Source organism: Cygnus atratus, chromosome 8 (assembly GCF_013377495.2).
Source record: "Cygnus atratus isolate AKBS03 ecotype Queensland, Australia chromosome 8, CAtr_DNAZoo_HiC_assembly, whole genome shotgun sequence".
Taxonomy (NCBI): Eukaryota; Metazoa; Chordata; class Aves; order Anseriformes; family Anatidae; genus Cygnus; species Cygnus atratus.
In genome coordinates, this window is record NC_066369.1 from 4,245,284 (window position 1) to 4,258,677 (window position 13,394).

Genomic DNA, 13,394 nt, shown 5'->3' on the forward strand with positions numbered 1-13,394 from the left:
GACCTGGGCTCCAAGTGGGCTTTGCCCCAGAGAAGGGACATACTGCCAGCAAGCAGAGGCACTGCTTGCAGCTGCCTGTCACAATGTGCCTGCTCCAGGTTACGGCTATGCGTGCACCTACCAGCCTTGGAAATAGAGCATTTTAACTTCCTCAGGTGCTGGCTCCTTTTGTCTTATTTTTTATTTTCTTCTGTGTTTCTGTGATCTGGGAAATGCAGTGCTCTCTTGGTAGCCTTAAGAGCTACCAGTGGTATTGCCCCTGGTTATGATGTGATAATGCTACTACGATCCAGTTCGTTAGGAGAAGAGACATCACTCTTCAGTTTGATTGCCATTTATTATTCACTGGGTACGGAGAATCACTCATTCTAGAACACCAGGGAATCGCAAATGGGGGAAACAGCATACGTACAGACCGACAGGAGAGAAACAAATTCTGATTGAAGTTATAACTTGGCATCAACGTGAATTGCAACAAATGGATCTTCGTCACTGTTACTGATCTGGAAGTTAGCCATTCCATCCCCGGAAACATACACCTGCTTTCCAGTGCATGCGTTGCCCTCCTTTTGTCCAGAAATAACATCACAGTAGGTACCAGCAGGCAGACCAGTTTGCAAATCGGTGTTCATGTACCTGTGTGAAAATCAGTGAACGCTGCTTCTCCATTGATTTCAAAACAGGTATTTCAAACTGGGTAAAGGAATTCTGAAGCTGATGCTATTGCATGGCTTGGAAGGGCAATGTAATGCAAGGGAGTTCTGAGCCTGACCCTGCTTCTCTCCCTGCACTCTCTTTTGGCCCTCCAGAACTGGGGTGCCACTGCGTGAATCTAGCTCAGGCTGTAGGAGTTGTTCTCATTGGAAGAAAAGGACGGGACAAAATCAAAGCATAAAAGAGCTTCACAACAGGACATGTGCTCCTAAAGGTAATCCTAATTGTGATGATCGTTCAATGCATTAGGGTTGAACTGGGCTGGACTGGCTTGGATTGGACTGGCAAGTTTCGATGAGGGAAGTGAGAGAGTTCTCTCTCTGCTCAGAATTACCAAAACTTCAGCTCCTACTGCTTACATCCTTGGGCACTGCTCTGTCCACAGTCTCAGCCTCTTCTAATGTGAACTCATATGTGGGTGTACTGGAGACGACATGATACGTGAGGGAGACCACAGGAATGGGATACTCAAGAGGTTAACGAGCAATCTGTACATCTTCAGACACTCCACTCAGACACCTCAGCCTTGCTTTCGATATTCTCCATTCACCTGACTGTGCTCTAGCTCAGGGACATCCCTCCTAAAAACATCTGAGCCCCTTCAGCGTTCTAGCTGAGGAGCTATGCTTCTCCTCAGGGATACGGTCTCTCCCACCGACTTACCAGTCGTCGTTATTAAAGACGATGAAGCCTTTATTGCCACGGCCAAACGCTACTTGATTGCTGCCGTTGTCCCACCAGTTTGAGAAAGGCTGGCCGTCTACCACGTTACGGAAGATAACCATGTTCCTGAAAATGCAAGGAATGGCTGTCACTGCAGTTGCAAGAGCTCCACAGCCAAGAGGCTCATGATGCAAAAGTCACTGCTTTTACTGCGTTTTGCTCCAGAGTCTCCTACTTTATCTGCCGCCAGCGATGTTCACAAACCCAGTCGTTGCCACAGGTGGTGTCCGCATTGATTGTAACAGACTTTGTTGATCCATCCGAGTTGCTAGGTGGTCCAATCCAGTCGTTGGCATCCTTTTATTGAAAAGAGACATTTGAAAGTTCTTACTGGAAAACGCAGAGCAAAAAGCGGGATGGATGGCACATCTAATTTCCACCCACCTGATCCAACACGGGATAGAGAAATCACTTGAGAAGTTTAGCAAATGTGAATCTTCAGCGTTACAAACTTACCTGCCCATTTACAAAATTTCTTGTCCAACGATAACTTGACATCACACGTGTGAACCCATACGGATGAGCCAACATGAAACCAACGGCCATTTTATAAAGCCTGATGGGCCAAAAGCATAATGAGACGTGGCAAGAGAAAGCGTGCCGGGGAACAAACAGACAAACAAATCAGCAAGAGGAAGAGGCATCACCCAGACAACCCAGCATTCCTTACCTGGCGTCCCAGAAGGTTAGAATGGAAGCTCCACCAGCCCCGTGCCCCCGCTGGTTGTCATGGTTATCCACAAAGACCAGGGCTCTGTCAGAAGGCACAAAGCCCCAGCCTTCTCCCCAGTTCCTGGCCAAAAACACAAAGACTTGAATCTACCCCGTCAAGCTGCGCATCCAGCGTATCCTACGCAAGCTGCAGGATGGTCGCCCTTACTTTAGGTAGGACATCTTTTCTCCATTCCACTTGCGGATCACTGTCCCCAGTTTTGCACCGTATTTGAATTCGGTCACTCGGCCATTATCAAAGTACTGACTGCCTGTGATCGGCTCGCCGCCCAAGTCAATTACCTAGTAGAGGAAGCAGAAGGTAATCATCTGTTCTGGTCCCACAGAGACAAAAAATCTGCAGCATACAGCCGGCAACATCACCTCATGCTTTAGATCGAGAGAAATGCATTGCCCAGCACATTCATTTCTGCCAGGCAGATCAACCAAAAGTTGGTACAATACATGATGTAACCATGTGGAAAGATGGGGCTGTAGAGTTGCCCTAAGTTGCCACCTACCACCTCCTAGTTAGTTGACCATTAGAAATCCCGACATAGTTTTCAAGGCGTCTTGCATTTCTGAAGGGCATTAATCACTCGCCCACTGGACTGCAGAGCTCAGTCTTTCCTGGTGTGTAGGAACAGGCCCATGGCATCACTGCCACCTCTCAGGAGGAGGAAGGTAAAAAGGACACAAACACAAGGATAGTCAGAAAGAGAGGCAGAAAGGAAAATCATGGCGATTACCTCTTGGTAAATGAACGGTTTTGTTCCTGAAGGAAACCATTGAGTATTCAGAGTGCTCAGCTTGTCCAGAAATGCTTTGATGTCCCCAGGCCACATATGCTTGGCAGCATCAATCCGGAAGCCTGCTACACCAATACTAATGAGGTGATTCATGTACTCTGCAACTTTAGTGCGCACATAGTCCTTGTCCAGGGCCAGATCAAGAAGACCACTCAAGCGACAGTCACGAACCTGTGTAAGGAAAAAGGAGCAAGGTAAAGGAAACAGAGAAAGGAAAAACGTAAATGAAAATGAAAAGTAGAAAGGAAAGAGGCAAAGTATGAGGGACAAAGGAAAAGGAAAAGAATGACAGAAATATGAAAGGAGAAAGAAGGAAAGAGAAAGGAGAAGGGAGAAAGACAGAAGGAGAAAGGAGAAAGGAGAAAGGAGGACGGAGAATGTAATGAAGAGTACTGCGGTCTCACTCTATGCAGCAGCTTATAGAGCAGCAGTCAGTAAAATATCACCTCCCCAGATTGATGTCATAAGTGTTCACGATGGGAATCTGCACGGCGTATTGTTGCAAAGCAGATGAAGGCTGAGCTGTGACCTTGAGAAAGAACTGCCACACATTCCATGTACAAAAAGACTGCCACGTGCAGCCAGGGTAGCATCTTGCACTGCTGCCAGTTTTGCAGGGGGCACCTTATCAGGCTCAGCTGAGTTTACCAGCCGTAAGGAAGAGGTCACTGGTGCAGCTGAGTGCTTTGGGCTCCATCAGTTCAGGCGCATACTCCTGGGCATGCCCACATGAAACATGCGGGGCAGGTTTGTGATTTCTCAGTGCCTACAATACTGTGCACCACAAGTGCCTTCCCTGAAGAGAAGCCTATGACGCTCACCACTGTATTCACTGGTCAGGTGGCGAAGTGCTGAATCTGTGGTAAACTACTCCCTTTGTGTGGCCTTACGGTAATCTTTACACAACAGGTTAAAAAAGAATTCACAGTTTCCCCATAGAAATTTACCTGGTATATGTCTCCATAACTTTGGATTTCTCCATTTGAGGTGTGACATTTGCCATCATTGAAATCCCAGCCAGAGTATGGCACTTCTGGAAAACTTTCGCTCCCAGCATCGAAATAGCTTCCACAGGTTGAATGGGTGCCTGAGCCACCTGCAGCCCCACACATGTGGTTGACAACAGCATCCACATAAATATAAACCTGGAAAAGTAGTGATTGCACTTCAGTATGTTTTGTAGCACGGGGAAGCAACAGTCAGAGCTTTACCACATCACTGTTAATTCAACCTTTTTTCCCCTTTCACACCATTCTCCATTTATGCCTCCTTTGAGGACAGGAGCAGTGACTTCCGTCAGCTGAAACCGCACTGCTTGCTGTATCAGTTACATGTTTTAAAGGCACTTACTCCAACGTTGTTGCATCTGGTCACCATGTCTCTGAATTCATTTTCGTTTCCTGATCGAGTGCAGATCTTGTAGCTGATGGGCTGGTATCTTTCCCACCAGGGTCTGTTTGGGTTAGTAACGACAATATTTTCATTTGGAGGAGAAACCTGCAGGTGAGATGGTGGACCTCAGTAAGAAATGAGTAGTTTTTATTTCAAGTTCTAAGTGCAAAACATGCACGAAGATTAGTCCTGGATTTCCATGAGAGACAGGCTTTGCGCCAGACCCGGTCTCTCTCGCTCTCTCTCCCTCCCTGCAGCACGAGCTCGGGTCTGCGAGATGTCTGTCTTGTAGACTGGTGACAAGGAAGTTCTCTTTTGTTCCCATGGGCTGCCCATGTCCAGCCTGGGCCTGCTGTCCAAGGACATGCGCATGGGAGGGCTGAAGCCACAGGAACTACTTTTGTCTGGAATAGAGACATCCTTTGGAAAGCCAAAACTCCACGCTGAGACACTTGCCTTGGTAAAAAGGGAAGAGGAAAACTTAGCCTTGCAAGGGAAGCCCGTCAGGGGAAAGCATGCACCTTTGCAGCTGGTCTGCTGGAGAGACACTCTACCCAGGCCAGCAGGATCTCTGGTTGCACCTAACAGCATTTACTACTTCCATCCCCACGTTCCACACCAAAGTTACTTGGAGCTGGCTGTCTCCGATTCTGGCCTTCTGCGGTTTATTAATCAAATGCTACAAAGCAGTTTTACTACCTACGGGCAGGAAACAACGTACCTGAACTCCTCCAAATCCATTAGGAGCTAAGTAGCGTTCACACTCAAGAGCAATATCGGCCCAGCGCCATTCAAAGAGATGTACAATAGATGTCCTCCCAGCCTTAGTGTTGGGGTTGTACTGCGCCCCGCAAAGCCCTACGGCCACGAGGAGAAGGAGAACTTGCATGGTGCCTTCAGCATAAGGCTGTGGTCTCTCCACTGGCCATTTATACTCCTGCAAGATGACAAAGTTCCTATTGCAGCTGACAGATTTCTCAGAGGTAAACTCTATCAGTTATTGTTTGGCTAGCGAGCTGGGTATCACTCTTCCGTTTTGTTTTTTCCTGAATTGCCCCACAGCTGAAGATAAAATACCTTTTCACAATGTTTATGCCTTATCATAAACCAAGCAGTCTGTGCACAGCGCACCCAAATTTGGGACTGTATTCTTTCCAGTTGTATAAAAAAAGATAATGTATCAGAAGTTAGCCCAGGCGTGACACGTGGACCCTCAAGGGGAGCTCTGGAACGTAAAAGGAAAGGAAAGGAATTAAAAGACAAGTGGAACTCTAATAGCTCTCAGAGAATGAATGAATTCATCAGCATTCAGAGGCATCTAGCGCTCACAATTAATCCCAGCTCACACCTAGGTACCAGACCAGCCACTCTCAGTCAATAGCAGATGCATCACACAACACGTTGTGAGACTTGAACAGCTGAATCACTTACCATTAGCTTAAGACAAGCCTAGAGGGAATGGTGTTTTAAAATTTGACCTCAGATGCATTGGGTTGATCTTGCCAATGATGACGAACAATAGGTTTGTTCTCACTATCCTCATAATCACAATTTGTAGTCACCTCATTGGTTGCTTGTTGTTGAAGAGTAGACAAGGTCATGTTTGGAGCTGGTGCATATTTTTGGAAGAATGAATTGAGTCCTTTTACTTACGATGTTAGAATCCCTATTCCCTCTTGCTCCCATTTGGAAATATTTGTCTTCTACTGTGCCAGTACTGAAGGTAGAAACCAATGAACCAAAGTTCCCACCAATCAATGTGCCATTGCTATTAGTTAAAATAAAGGCAATTTACTATTTCATTTTTTGTAGTGCAAAAAGACCTCTAGTAAGGTCTATGACACGAAAATGAACAGGTGGGCAAACAGGACCTGCTTTGGCATTTCATCCTTGAACACAAATTCTGGGAAAGACAAGAATTTATCTGACACATATGGAATGTCATGGCTAGTTTAGAAAGAACATACTCGAGGCAGTTCAGGTACAAAGTGTAATGACATTTTCTCTTGGAGTGGGTATGCCTGTTTGTGGACTTCTTGCTTTTCTCACGGTTATTCACTAAGTGTCAGGGATTTTCTGGTTTTTGAATTCTCACAGAGTGTTGTTTTATCATCGGCCCTACTCCAGCTTACTCACGGAGTGTTGTACTAAGAACTTGATGTTATGTATTAGTTCCAAATGAGATCCTCATACCATGTCACAAGCAAAAGCGGGAAGGTTTTTGAAAGAGGAAATTGCAGGAACAGCCAGCAGAGGCTTAGGCAACAGATCCATTTGGCTTTCCAATTCAGTTTTATGACAGACATCAAAAATTCATCTGCACTATCTCTTTACATGTAATTTTGCATTTCCCTCCTTGACTCAGATAAATCAGTGGTCATTTAAAGGAAGGTGAAAGCTTATGGAGGCGCTCCACAGGAAAGTACTCGAAACTCATCACTTTAAGTCGGGTAGAGCAACAGTTACTCTGCACGACTATGTGATGAAAAACTAATATTGGCTAGCAGGCACTGTGAAATAACACTAAAAAAAACATACGGCCAATTTCCAATTACCAGTGTGATTCAGCTGTTCAAGTCTCACAACGTGTTGTGTGATGCATCTGCTATTGACTGAGAGTGGCTGGTCTGGTACCTAGGTGTGAGCTGGGATTAATTGTGAGCGCTAGATGCCTCTGAATGCTGATGAATTCATTCATTCTCTGAGAGCTATTAGAGTTCCACTTGTCTTTTAATTCCTTTCCTTTCCTTTTACGTTCCAGAGCTCCCCTTGAGGGTCCACGTGTCACGCCTGGGCTAACTTCTGATACATTATCTTTTTTTATACGACTGGAAAGAATACAGTCCCAAATTTGGGTGCGCTGTGCACAGACTGCTTGGTTTATGATAAGGCATAAACATTATGAAAAGGTATTTTATCTTCAGCTGTGGGGCAATTCAGGAAAAAACAAAACGGAAGAGTGATACCCAGCTCGCTAGCCAAACAATAACTGATAGAGTTTACCTCTGAGAAATCTGTCAGCTGCAATAGGAACTTTGTCATCTTGCAGGAGTATAAATGGCCAGTGGAGAGACCACAGCCTTATGCTGAAGGCACCATGCAAGTTCTCCTTCTCCTCGTGGCCGTAGGGCTTTGCGGGGCGCAGTACAACCCCAACACTAAGGCTGGGAGGACATCTATTGTACATCTCTTTGAATGGCGCTGGGCCGATATTGCTCTTGAGTGTGAACGCTACTTAGCTCCTAATGGATTTGGAGGAGTTCAGGTACGTTGTTTCCTGCCCGTAGGTAGTAAAACTGCTTTGTAGCATTTGATTAATAAACCGCAGAAGGCCAGAATCGGAGACAGCCAGCTCCAAGTAACTTTGGTGTGGAACGTGGGGATGGAAGTAGTAAATGCTGTTAGGTGCAACCGGAGATCCTGCTGGCCTGGGTAGAGTGTCTCTCCAGCAGACCAGCTGCAAAGGTGCATGCTTTCCCCTGACGGGCTTCCCTTGCAAGGCTAAGTTTTCCTCTTCCCTTTTTACCAAGGCAAGTGTCTCAGCGTGGAGTTTTGGCTTTCCAAAGGATGTCTCTATTCTAGACAAAAGTAGTTCCTGTGGCTTCAGCCCTCCCATGCGCATGTCCTTGGACAGCAGGCCCAGGCTGGACATGGGCAGCCCATGGGGACAAAAGAGAACTTCCTTGTCACCAGTCTACAAGACAGACATCTCGCAGACCCGAGCTCGTGCTGCAGGGAGGGAGAGAGAGCGAGAGAGACCAGGTGTTGTGGTTTAGCCCGGCGGCAGCCAAACACCACACAGCCGTTCGCTCACCCTCCCCCCTCCCTCTCCGGGATGGGGGAGAGAAACGGGAAAGTGAAGTCTGTGAGTTGAGATAAAGACAGTTTATTAAGACAGGGAAAATAATAACAATAATAATAATAATAATAATAATAGTATTAATAGTAATAATGTGTACAAAATAAGTGATGCACAATGCGATTGCTCACCACCCGTTGACCGATGCCCCGCCTATCCCCGAGCAGCCGGCCCCCCACCCCGGCTAGCCACCCCTATATCTTGTTCAGCATGACATCAGATGGTATGGAATACCCCTTTGGCCAGTTTGGGTCAGCTGTCCTGGGTCTGTCCCCTCCCAGCTCCTGCTGCATCCCTAGCCTGCTCGCTAGCAGGACAGAGCGAGAAGCTGAAAAGTCCTTGGCTTGGTGTAAGCACTGCTCTACAACAATTAAAACATCAGCATGTTATCAGCGCTCTTCTCATTCTAATCCAAAACATAGCTCCCTGCCAGCTACTAGGAGGAAAATTAACTCTGTCCTAACTGAAACCAGGACACCGGTCCTGGCGCAAAGCCTGTCTCTCATGGAAATCCAGGACTAATCTTGGTGCACGTTTTGCACTTAGAACTTGAAATAAAAACTACTCATTTCTTACTGAGGTCCACCATCTCACCTGCAGGTTTCTCCTCCAAATGAAAATATTGTCGTTACTAACCCAAACAGACCCTGGTGGGAAAGATACCAGCCCATCAGCTACAAGATCTGCACTCGATCAGGAAATGAAAATGAATTCAGAGACATGGTGACCAGATGCAACAACGTTGGAGTAAGTGCCTTTAAAACATGTAACTGATACAGCAAGCAGTGCGGTTTCAGCTGACGGAAGTCACTGCTCCTGTCCTCAAAGGAGGCATAAATGGAGAATGATGTGAAAGGGGAGAAATGAAACTGAAAGGGGAAAACGGTTGAATTAACAGTGATGCGGTAAGGCTCTGACTGTTGCTTCCCTGTGCTACAAAGCATACTGAAGTGCAATCATTACTTTTCCAGGTTTATATTTATGTGGATGCTGTTGTCAACCACATGTGTGGGGCTGCAGGTGGCTCAGGAACCCACTCAACGTGTGGAAGCTATTTCAATGCTGGGAGCGAAAGTTTTCCAGAAGTGCCATACTCTGGCTGGGATTTCAATGATGGCAAATGTCACACCTCAAATGGAGAAATTCAGAATTATGGAGACATGAATCAGGTAAATTTCTATGGGAGAACTGTGAATTCTTTTTAACCTGTTGTGTAAAGATTACACAGGGATGGCACTTGTGGTGCACAGTATTGTAGGCACTGAGAAATCACAAACCTGCCACACATGTTTCATGTGGGCATGAGCAGGAGTGTGCGCGTGAACTGATGGAGCCCAAAGCACTCAGCTGCACCAGTGAGCTCTTCCTTACGGCTGGTTAACTCAGCTGAGCCTGATAAGGTGCCCCCTGCAAAACTGGCAGCAGTGCAAGATGCTACCCTGGCTGCACGCGGCAGTCTTTTTGTACATGGAATGTGTGGCAGTTCTTTCTCAAGGTCACAGCTCAGCCTTCATCTGCTTTGCAACGACACTCAGTGCCAATTCCCACACTGAACGCTGATGACATCAATCTGGGGAGGTGATATTTTACTGACTGCTGCTCTATAAGCTGCTGCATGGAGTGAGACCACCATGCTATCCATTACCTTCTCTTTCCTCTTTTCTACTTTCTCCTTTCTCCTTTCTCCTTTCTCCTTTCTCCTTTCTCCTTTCTCCTTTCTCCTTTCTCCTTTCTCCTTTTGTCTTTCTCCTTTCTCCTTTCTCCTTTCTCCTTTCTCCTTTCTCCTTTCTCCTTTCCCATTTCTTTCATCCTTTTTTTTTACTTATTTCCTTTTCCTTTTTTTTGTCCTTTGTCCTTCATCATTTGTATATTTTCTTTGTCCTTTTCTTTTTCCTTTGTTTGCTCCTTTTACCTTTGTTCTTTGTCCATTCTCCCTCTCCTTTACCTTGCTCCTTTGTCCTTTCTCCTTTTCCTTTACCTTACTCCTTTTTCCTTACATAGGTCCTTGTCTGTCGCTTGAGTGGTCTTCTTGATCTGGCCCTGGACAAGGACTATGTACCCTCCAAAGTTGCAGAGTACATGAATCACCTCATTGATATAGGTGTAGCAGGCTTCCGGATTGATGCTGCCAAGCATACGTGGCCTGGGGACATCAAAGCATTTCTGGACAAGCTGAGCACTCTGAATACTCAATGGTTTCCTTCAGGAACAAAACCGTTCATTTACCAAGAGGTAATCGCCATGATTTTCCTTTCTGCCTCTCTTTCTGACTATCCTTGTGTTTGTGTCCTTTTTACCTTCCTCCTCCTGAGAGGTGGCAGTGATGCCATGGGCCTGTTCCTACACACCAGGAAAGACTGAGCTCTGCAGTCCAGTGGGCGAGTGATTAATGCCCTTCAGAAGTGCAAAATGCCTTGAAAACTATGTCGGGATTTCTAATGGTCAACTAACTAGGAGGTGGTAGGCGGCAACTTAGGGCAACTCTACAGCCCCATCTTTCCACATGGTTACATCATGTATTGTACCAACTTTTGGTTGATCTGCCTGGCAGAAATGAATGTGCTGGGCAATGCATTTCTCTCGATCTGAAGCATGAGGTGATGTTGCCGGCTGTATGCTGCAGATTTTTTGTCTTTGTGGGACCAGAACAGATGATTACCTTCTGCTTCCTGTACTAGGTAATTGACTTGGGCGGCGAGCCGATCACAGGCAGTCAGTACCTTGGAAATGGCTGAGTGACTGAATTCAAATACGGTGCAAAACTGGTGATAGTGATCCGCAAGTGGAATGGAGAAAAGATGTCCTACCTAAAGTAAGGGCGACCATCCTGCAGCTTGCGTAGGATACGCTGGATGCGCAGCTTGACGGGGTAGATTCAAGTCTTTGTGTTTTTGGCCAGGAACTGGGGAGAAGGCTGGGGCTTTGTGCCTTCTGACAGAGCCCTGGTCTTTGTGGATAACCATGACAACCAGCGGGGGCACGGGGCTGGTGGAGCTTCCATTCTAACCTTCTGGGACGCCAGGTAAGGAATGCTGGGTTGTCTGGGTGATGCCTCTTCCTCTTGCTGATTTGTTTGTCTGTTTGTTCCCCGGCACGCTTTCTCTTGCCACGTCTCATTATGCTTTTGGCCCATCAGGCTTTATAAAATGGCCGTTGGTTTCATGTTGGCTCATCCGTATGGGTTCACACGTGTGATGTCAAGTTATCGTTGGACAAGAAATTTTGTAAATGGGCAGGTAAGTTTGTAACGCTGAAGATTCACATTTGCTAACCTTCTCAAGTGATTTCTCTGTCCCGTGTTGGATCGGGTGGGTGGAAATTAGATGTGCCATCCATCCCGCTTTTTGCTCTGCGTTTTCCAGTAAGAACTTTCAAATGTCTCTTTTCAATAAAAGGATGCCAACGACTGGATCGGACCACCTAGCAACTCAGATGGATCAACAAAGTCTGTTACAATCAATGCGGACACCACCTGTGGCAACGACTGGGTTTGTGAACATCGCTGGCGGCAAATAAAGTAGGAGACTCTGGAGCAAAACGCAGTAAAAGCAGTGACTTTTGCATCATGAGCCTCTTGGCTGTGGAGCTCTTGCAACTGCAGTGACAGCCATTCCTTGCATTTTCAGGAACATGGTTATCTTCCGTAACGTGGTAGACAGCCAGCCTTTCTCAAACTGGTGGGACAACGGCAGCAATCAAGTAGCGTTTGGCCGTGGCAATAAAGGCTTCATCGTCTTTAATAACGACGACTGGTAAGTCGGTGGGAGAGACCGTATCCCTGAGGAGAAGCATAGCTCCTCAGCTGGAACGCTGAAGGGGCTCAGATGTTTTTAGGAGGGATGTCCCTGAGCTAGAGCACAGTCAGGTGAGTGGAGAATATCGAAAGCAAGGCTGAGGTGTCTGAATGGAGTGTCTGAAGATGTACAGATTGCTCGTTAACCTCTTGAGTATCCCATTCCTGTGGTCTCCCTCACGTATCATGTCGTCTCCAGTACACCCACATATGAGTTCATATTAGAAGAGGCTGAGACTGTGGACAGAGCAGTGCCCAAGGATGTAAGCAGTAGGAGCTGAAGTTTTGGTAATTCTGAGCAGAGAGAGAACTCTCTCACTTCCCTCATCGAAACTTGCCAGTCCAATCCAAGCCAGTCCAAGCCAGTTCATCCCTAATGCATTGAACGATCATCACAATTAGGATTACCTTTAGCAGCACATGTCCTGTTGTGAAGCTCTTTTATGCTTTGATTTTGTCCCGTCCTTTTCTTCCAATGAGAACAACTCCTACAGCCTGAGCTAGATTCACGCAGTGGCACCCCAGTTCTGGAGGGCCAAAAGAGAGTGCAGGGAGAGAAGCAGGGTCAGGCTCAGAACTCCCTTGCATTACATTGCCCTTCCAAGCCATGCAATAGCATCAGCTTCAGAATTCCTTTACCCAGTTTGAAATACCTTTTTTGAAATCAATGGAGAAGCAGCGTTCACTGATTTTCACACAGGTACATGAACACCGATTTGCAAACTGGTCTGCCTGCTGGTACCTACTGTGATGTTATTTCTGGACAAAAGGAGGGCAACGCATGTACTGGAAAGCAGGTGTATGTTTCCGGGGATGGAATGGCTAACTTCCAGATCAGTAACAGTGACGAAGATCCATTTGTTGCAATTCACGTTGATGCCAAGTTATAACTTCAGTCAGAATTTGTTTCTCTCCTGTCGGTCTGTACGTATGCTGTTTCCCCCATTTGCGATTCCCTGGTGTTCTAGAATGAGTGATTCTCCGTACCCAGTGAATAATAAATGGCAGTCAAACTGAAGAGTGATGTCTCTTCTCCTAACGAACTGGATCGTAGTAGCATTATCACGTCATAACCAGGGGCAATACCACTGGTAGCTCAAAGAGTTGTGGTGAATGGAGTTAAATCCAGTTTGAGGCTGGTTACTAGTGGAGTCCCCCAGGGCTCAGTACTGGGGCCAGTCCTCTTTAATATCTTTATCGATGATCTGGATGGGGGGATCGAGTGCACCCTCAGTAAGTCTGCAGACGACACCAAGTTAGGTGCGTGTGTCAATCTGCTTAAGGGTAGGAAGGCTGTGCAGGATGATCTGGATAGGCTGGACCGATGGGCTGAGGCCAACTGTATGAAGCTTAACAAGGCCAAGTGCCGGGTCCTGCACCTGGGGCACAACAA

General features: G+C 46.6%; 1 protein-coding gene and 1 pseudogene across 1 annotated transcript; one reads left to right on the forward strand and one right to left on the reverse strand.

Annotated features, from left to right (window-relative positions):
- Nucleotides 1-428: 428 nt before the first annotated feature.
- LOC118243424 (pancreatic alpha-amylase-like) lies at nt 429-5,238 on the reverse strand. The gene is made up of 10 exons (XM_035537450.2): nt 5,071-5,238; nt 4,308-4,454; nt 3,905-4,102; nt 2,898-3,128; nt 2,318-2,451; nt 2,108-2,230; nt 1,894-1,993; nt 1,613-1,734; nt 1,378-1,503; nt 429-636 (listed from the first exon to the last, which is right to left on the reverse strand). The coding sequence occupies exons 1-10, from the start codon at nt 5,236-5,238 to the stop codon at nt 447-449; spliced, it is 1,539 nt and encodes a 512-aa protein (XP_035393343.1). The 3' UTR covers nt 429-446.
- A 2,208-nt stretch (nt 5,239-7,446) lies between these two features.
- Nucleotides 7,447-12,891, forward strand: LOC118243425 (pancreatic alpha-amylase-like; annotated as a pseudogene).
- Nucleotides 12,892-13,394: the final 503 nt, after the last annotated feature.

Bases quoted from the DNA above. Each gene is read 5' to 3' on its own strand.
- LOC118243424 (XM_035537450.2), bottom strand. From the start codon at position 5,238: ATGCAAGTTCTCCTTCTCCTCGTGGCCGTAGGGCTTTGCGGGGCGCAG. The intron at 3,129-3,904 runs GTAAATTTCTAT...TTCCTTACACAG, and splicing joins GTTATGGAGACATATACCAG to GTTCGTGACTGTCGCTTGAG. The intron at 2,452-2,897 runs GTAATCGCCATG...TTCCTCTACTAG, and splicing joins AACCGTTCATTTACCAAGAG to GTAATTGACTTGGGCGGCGA.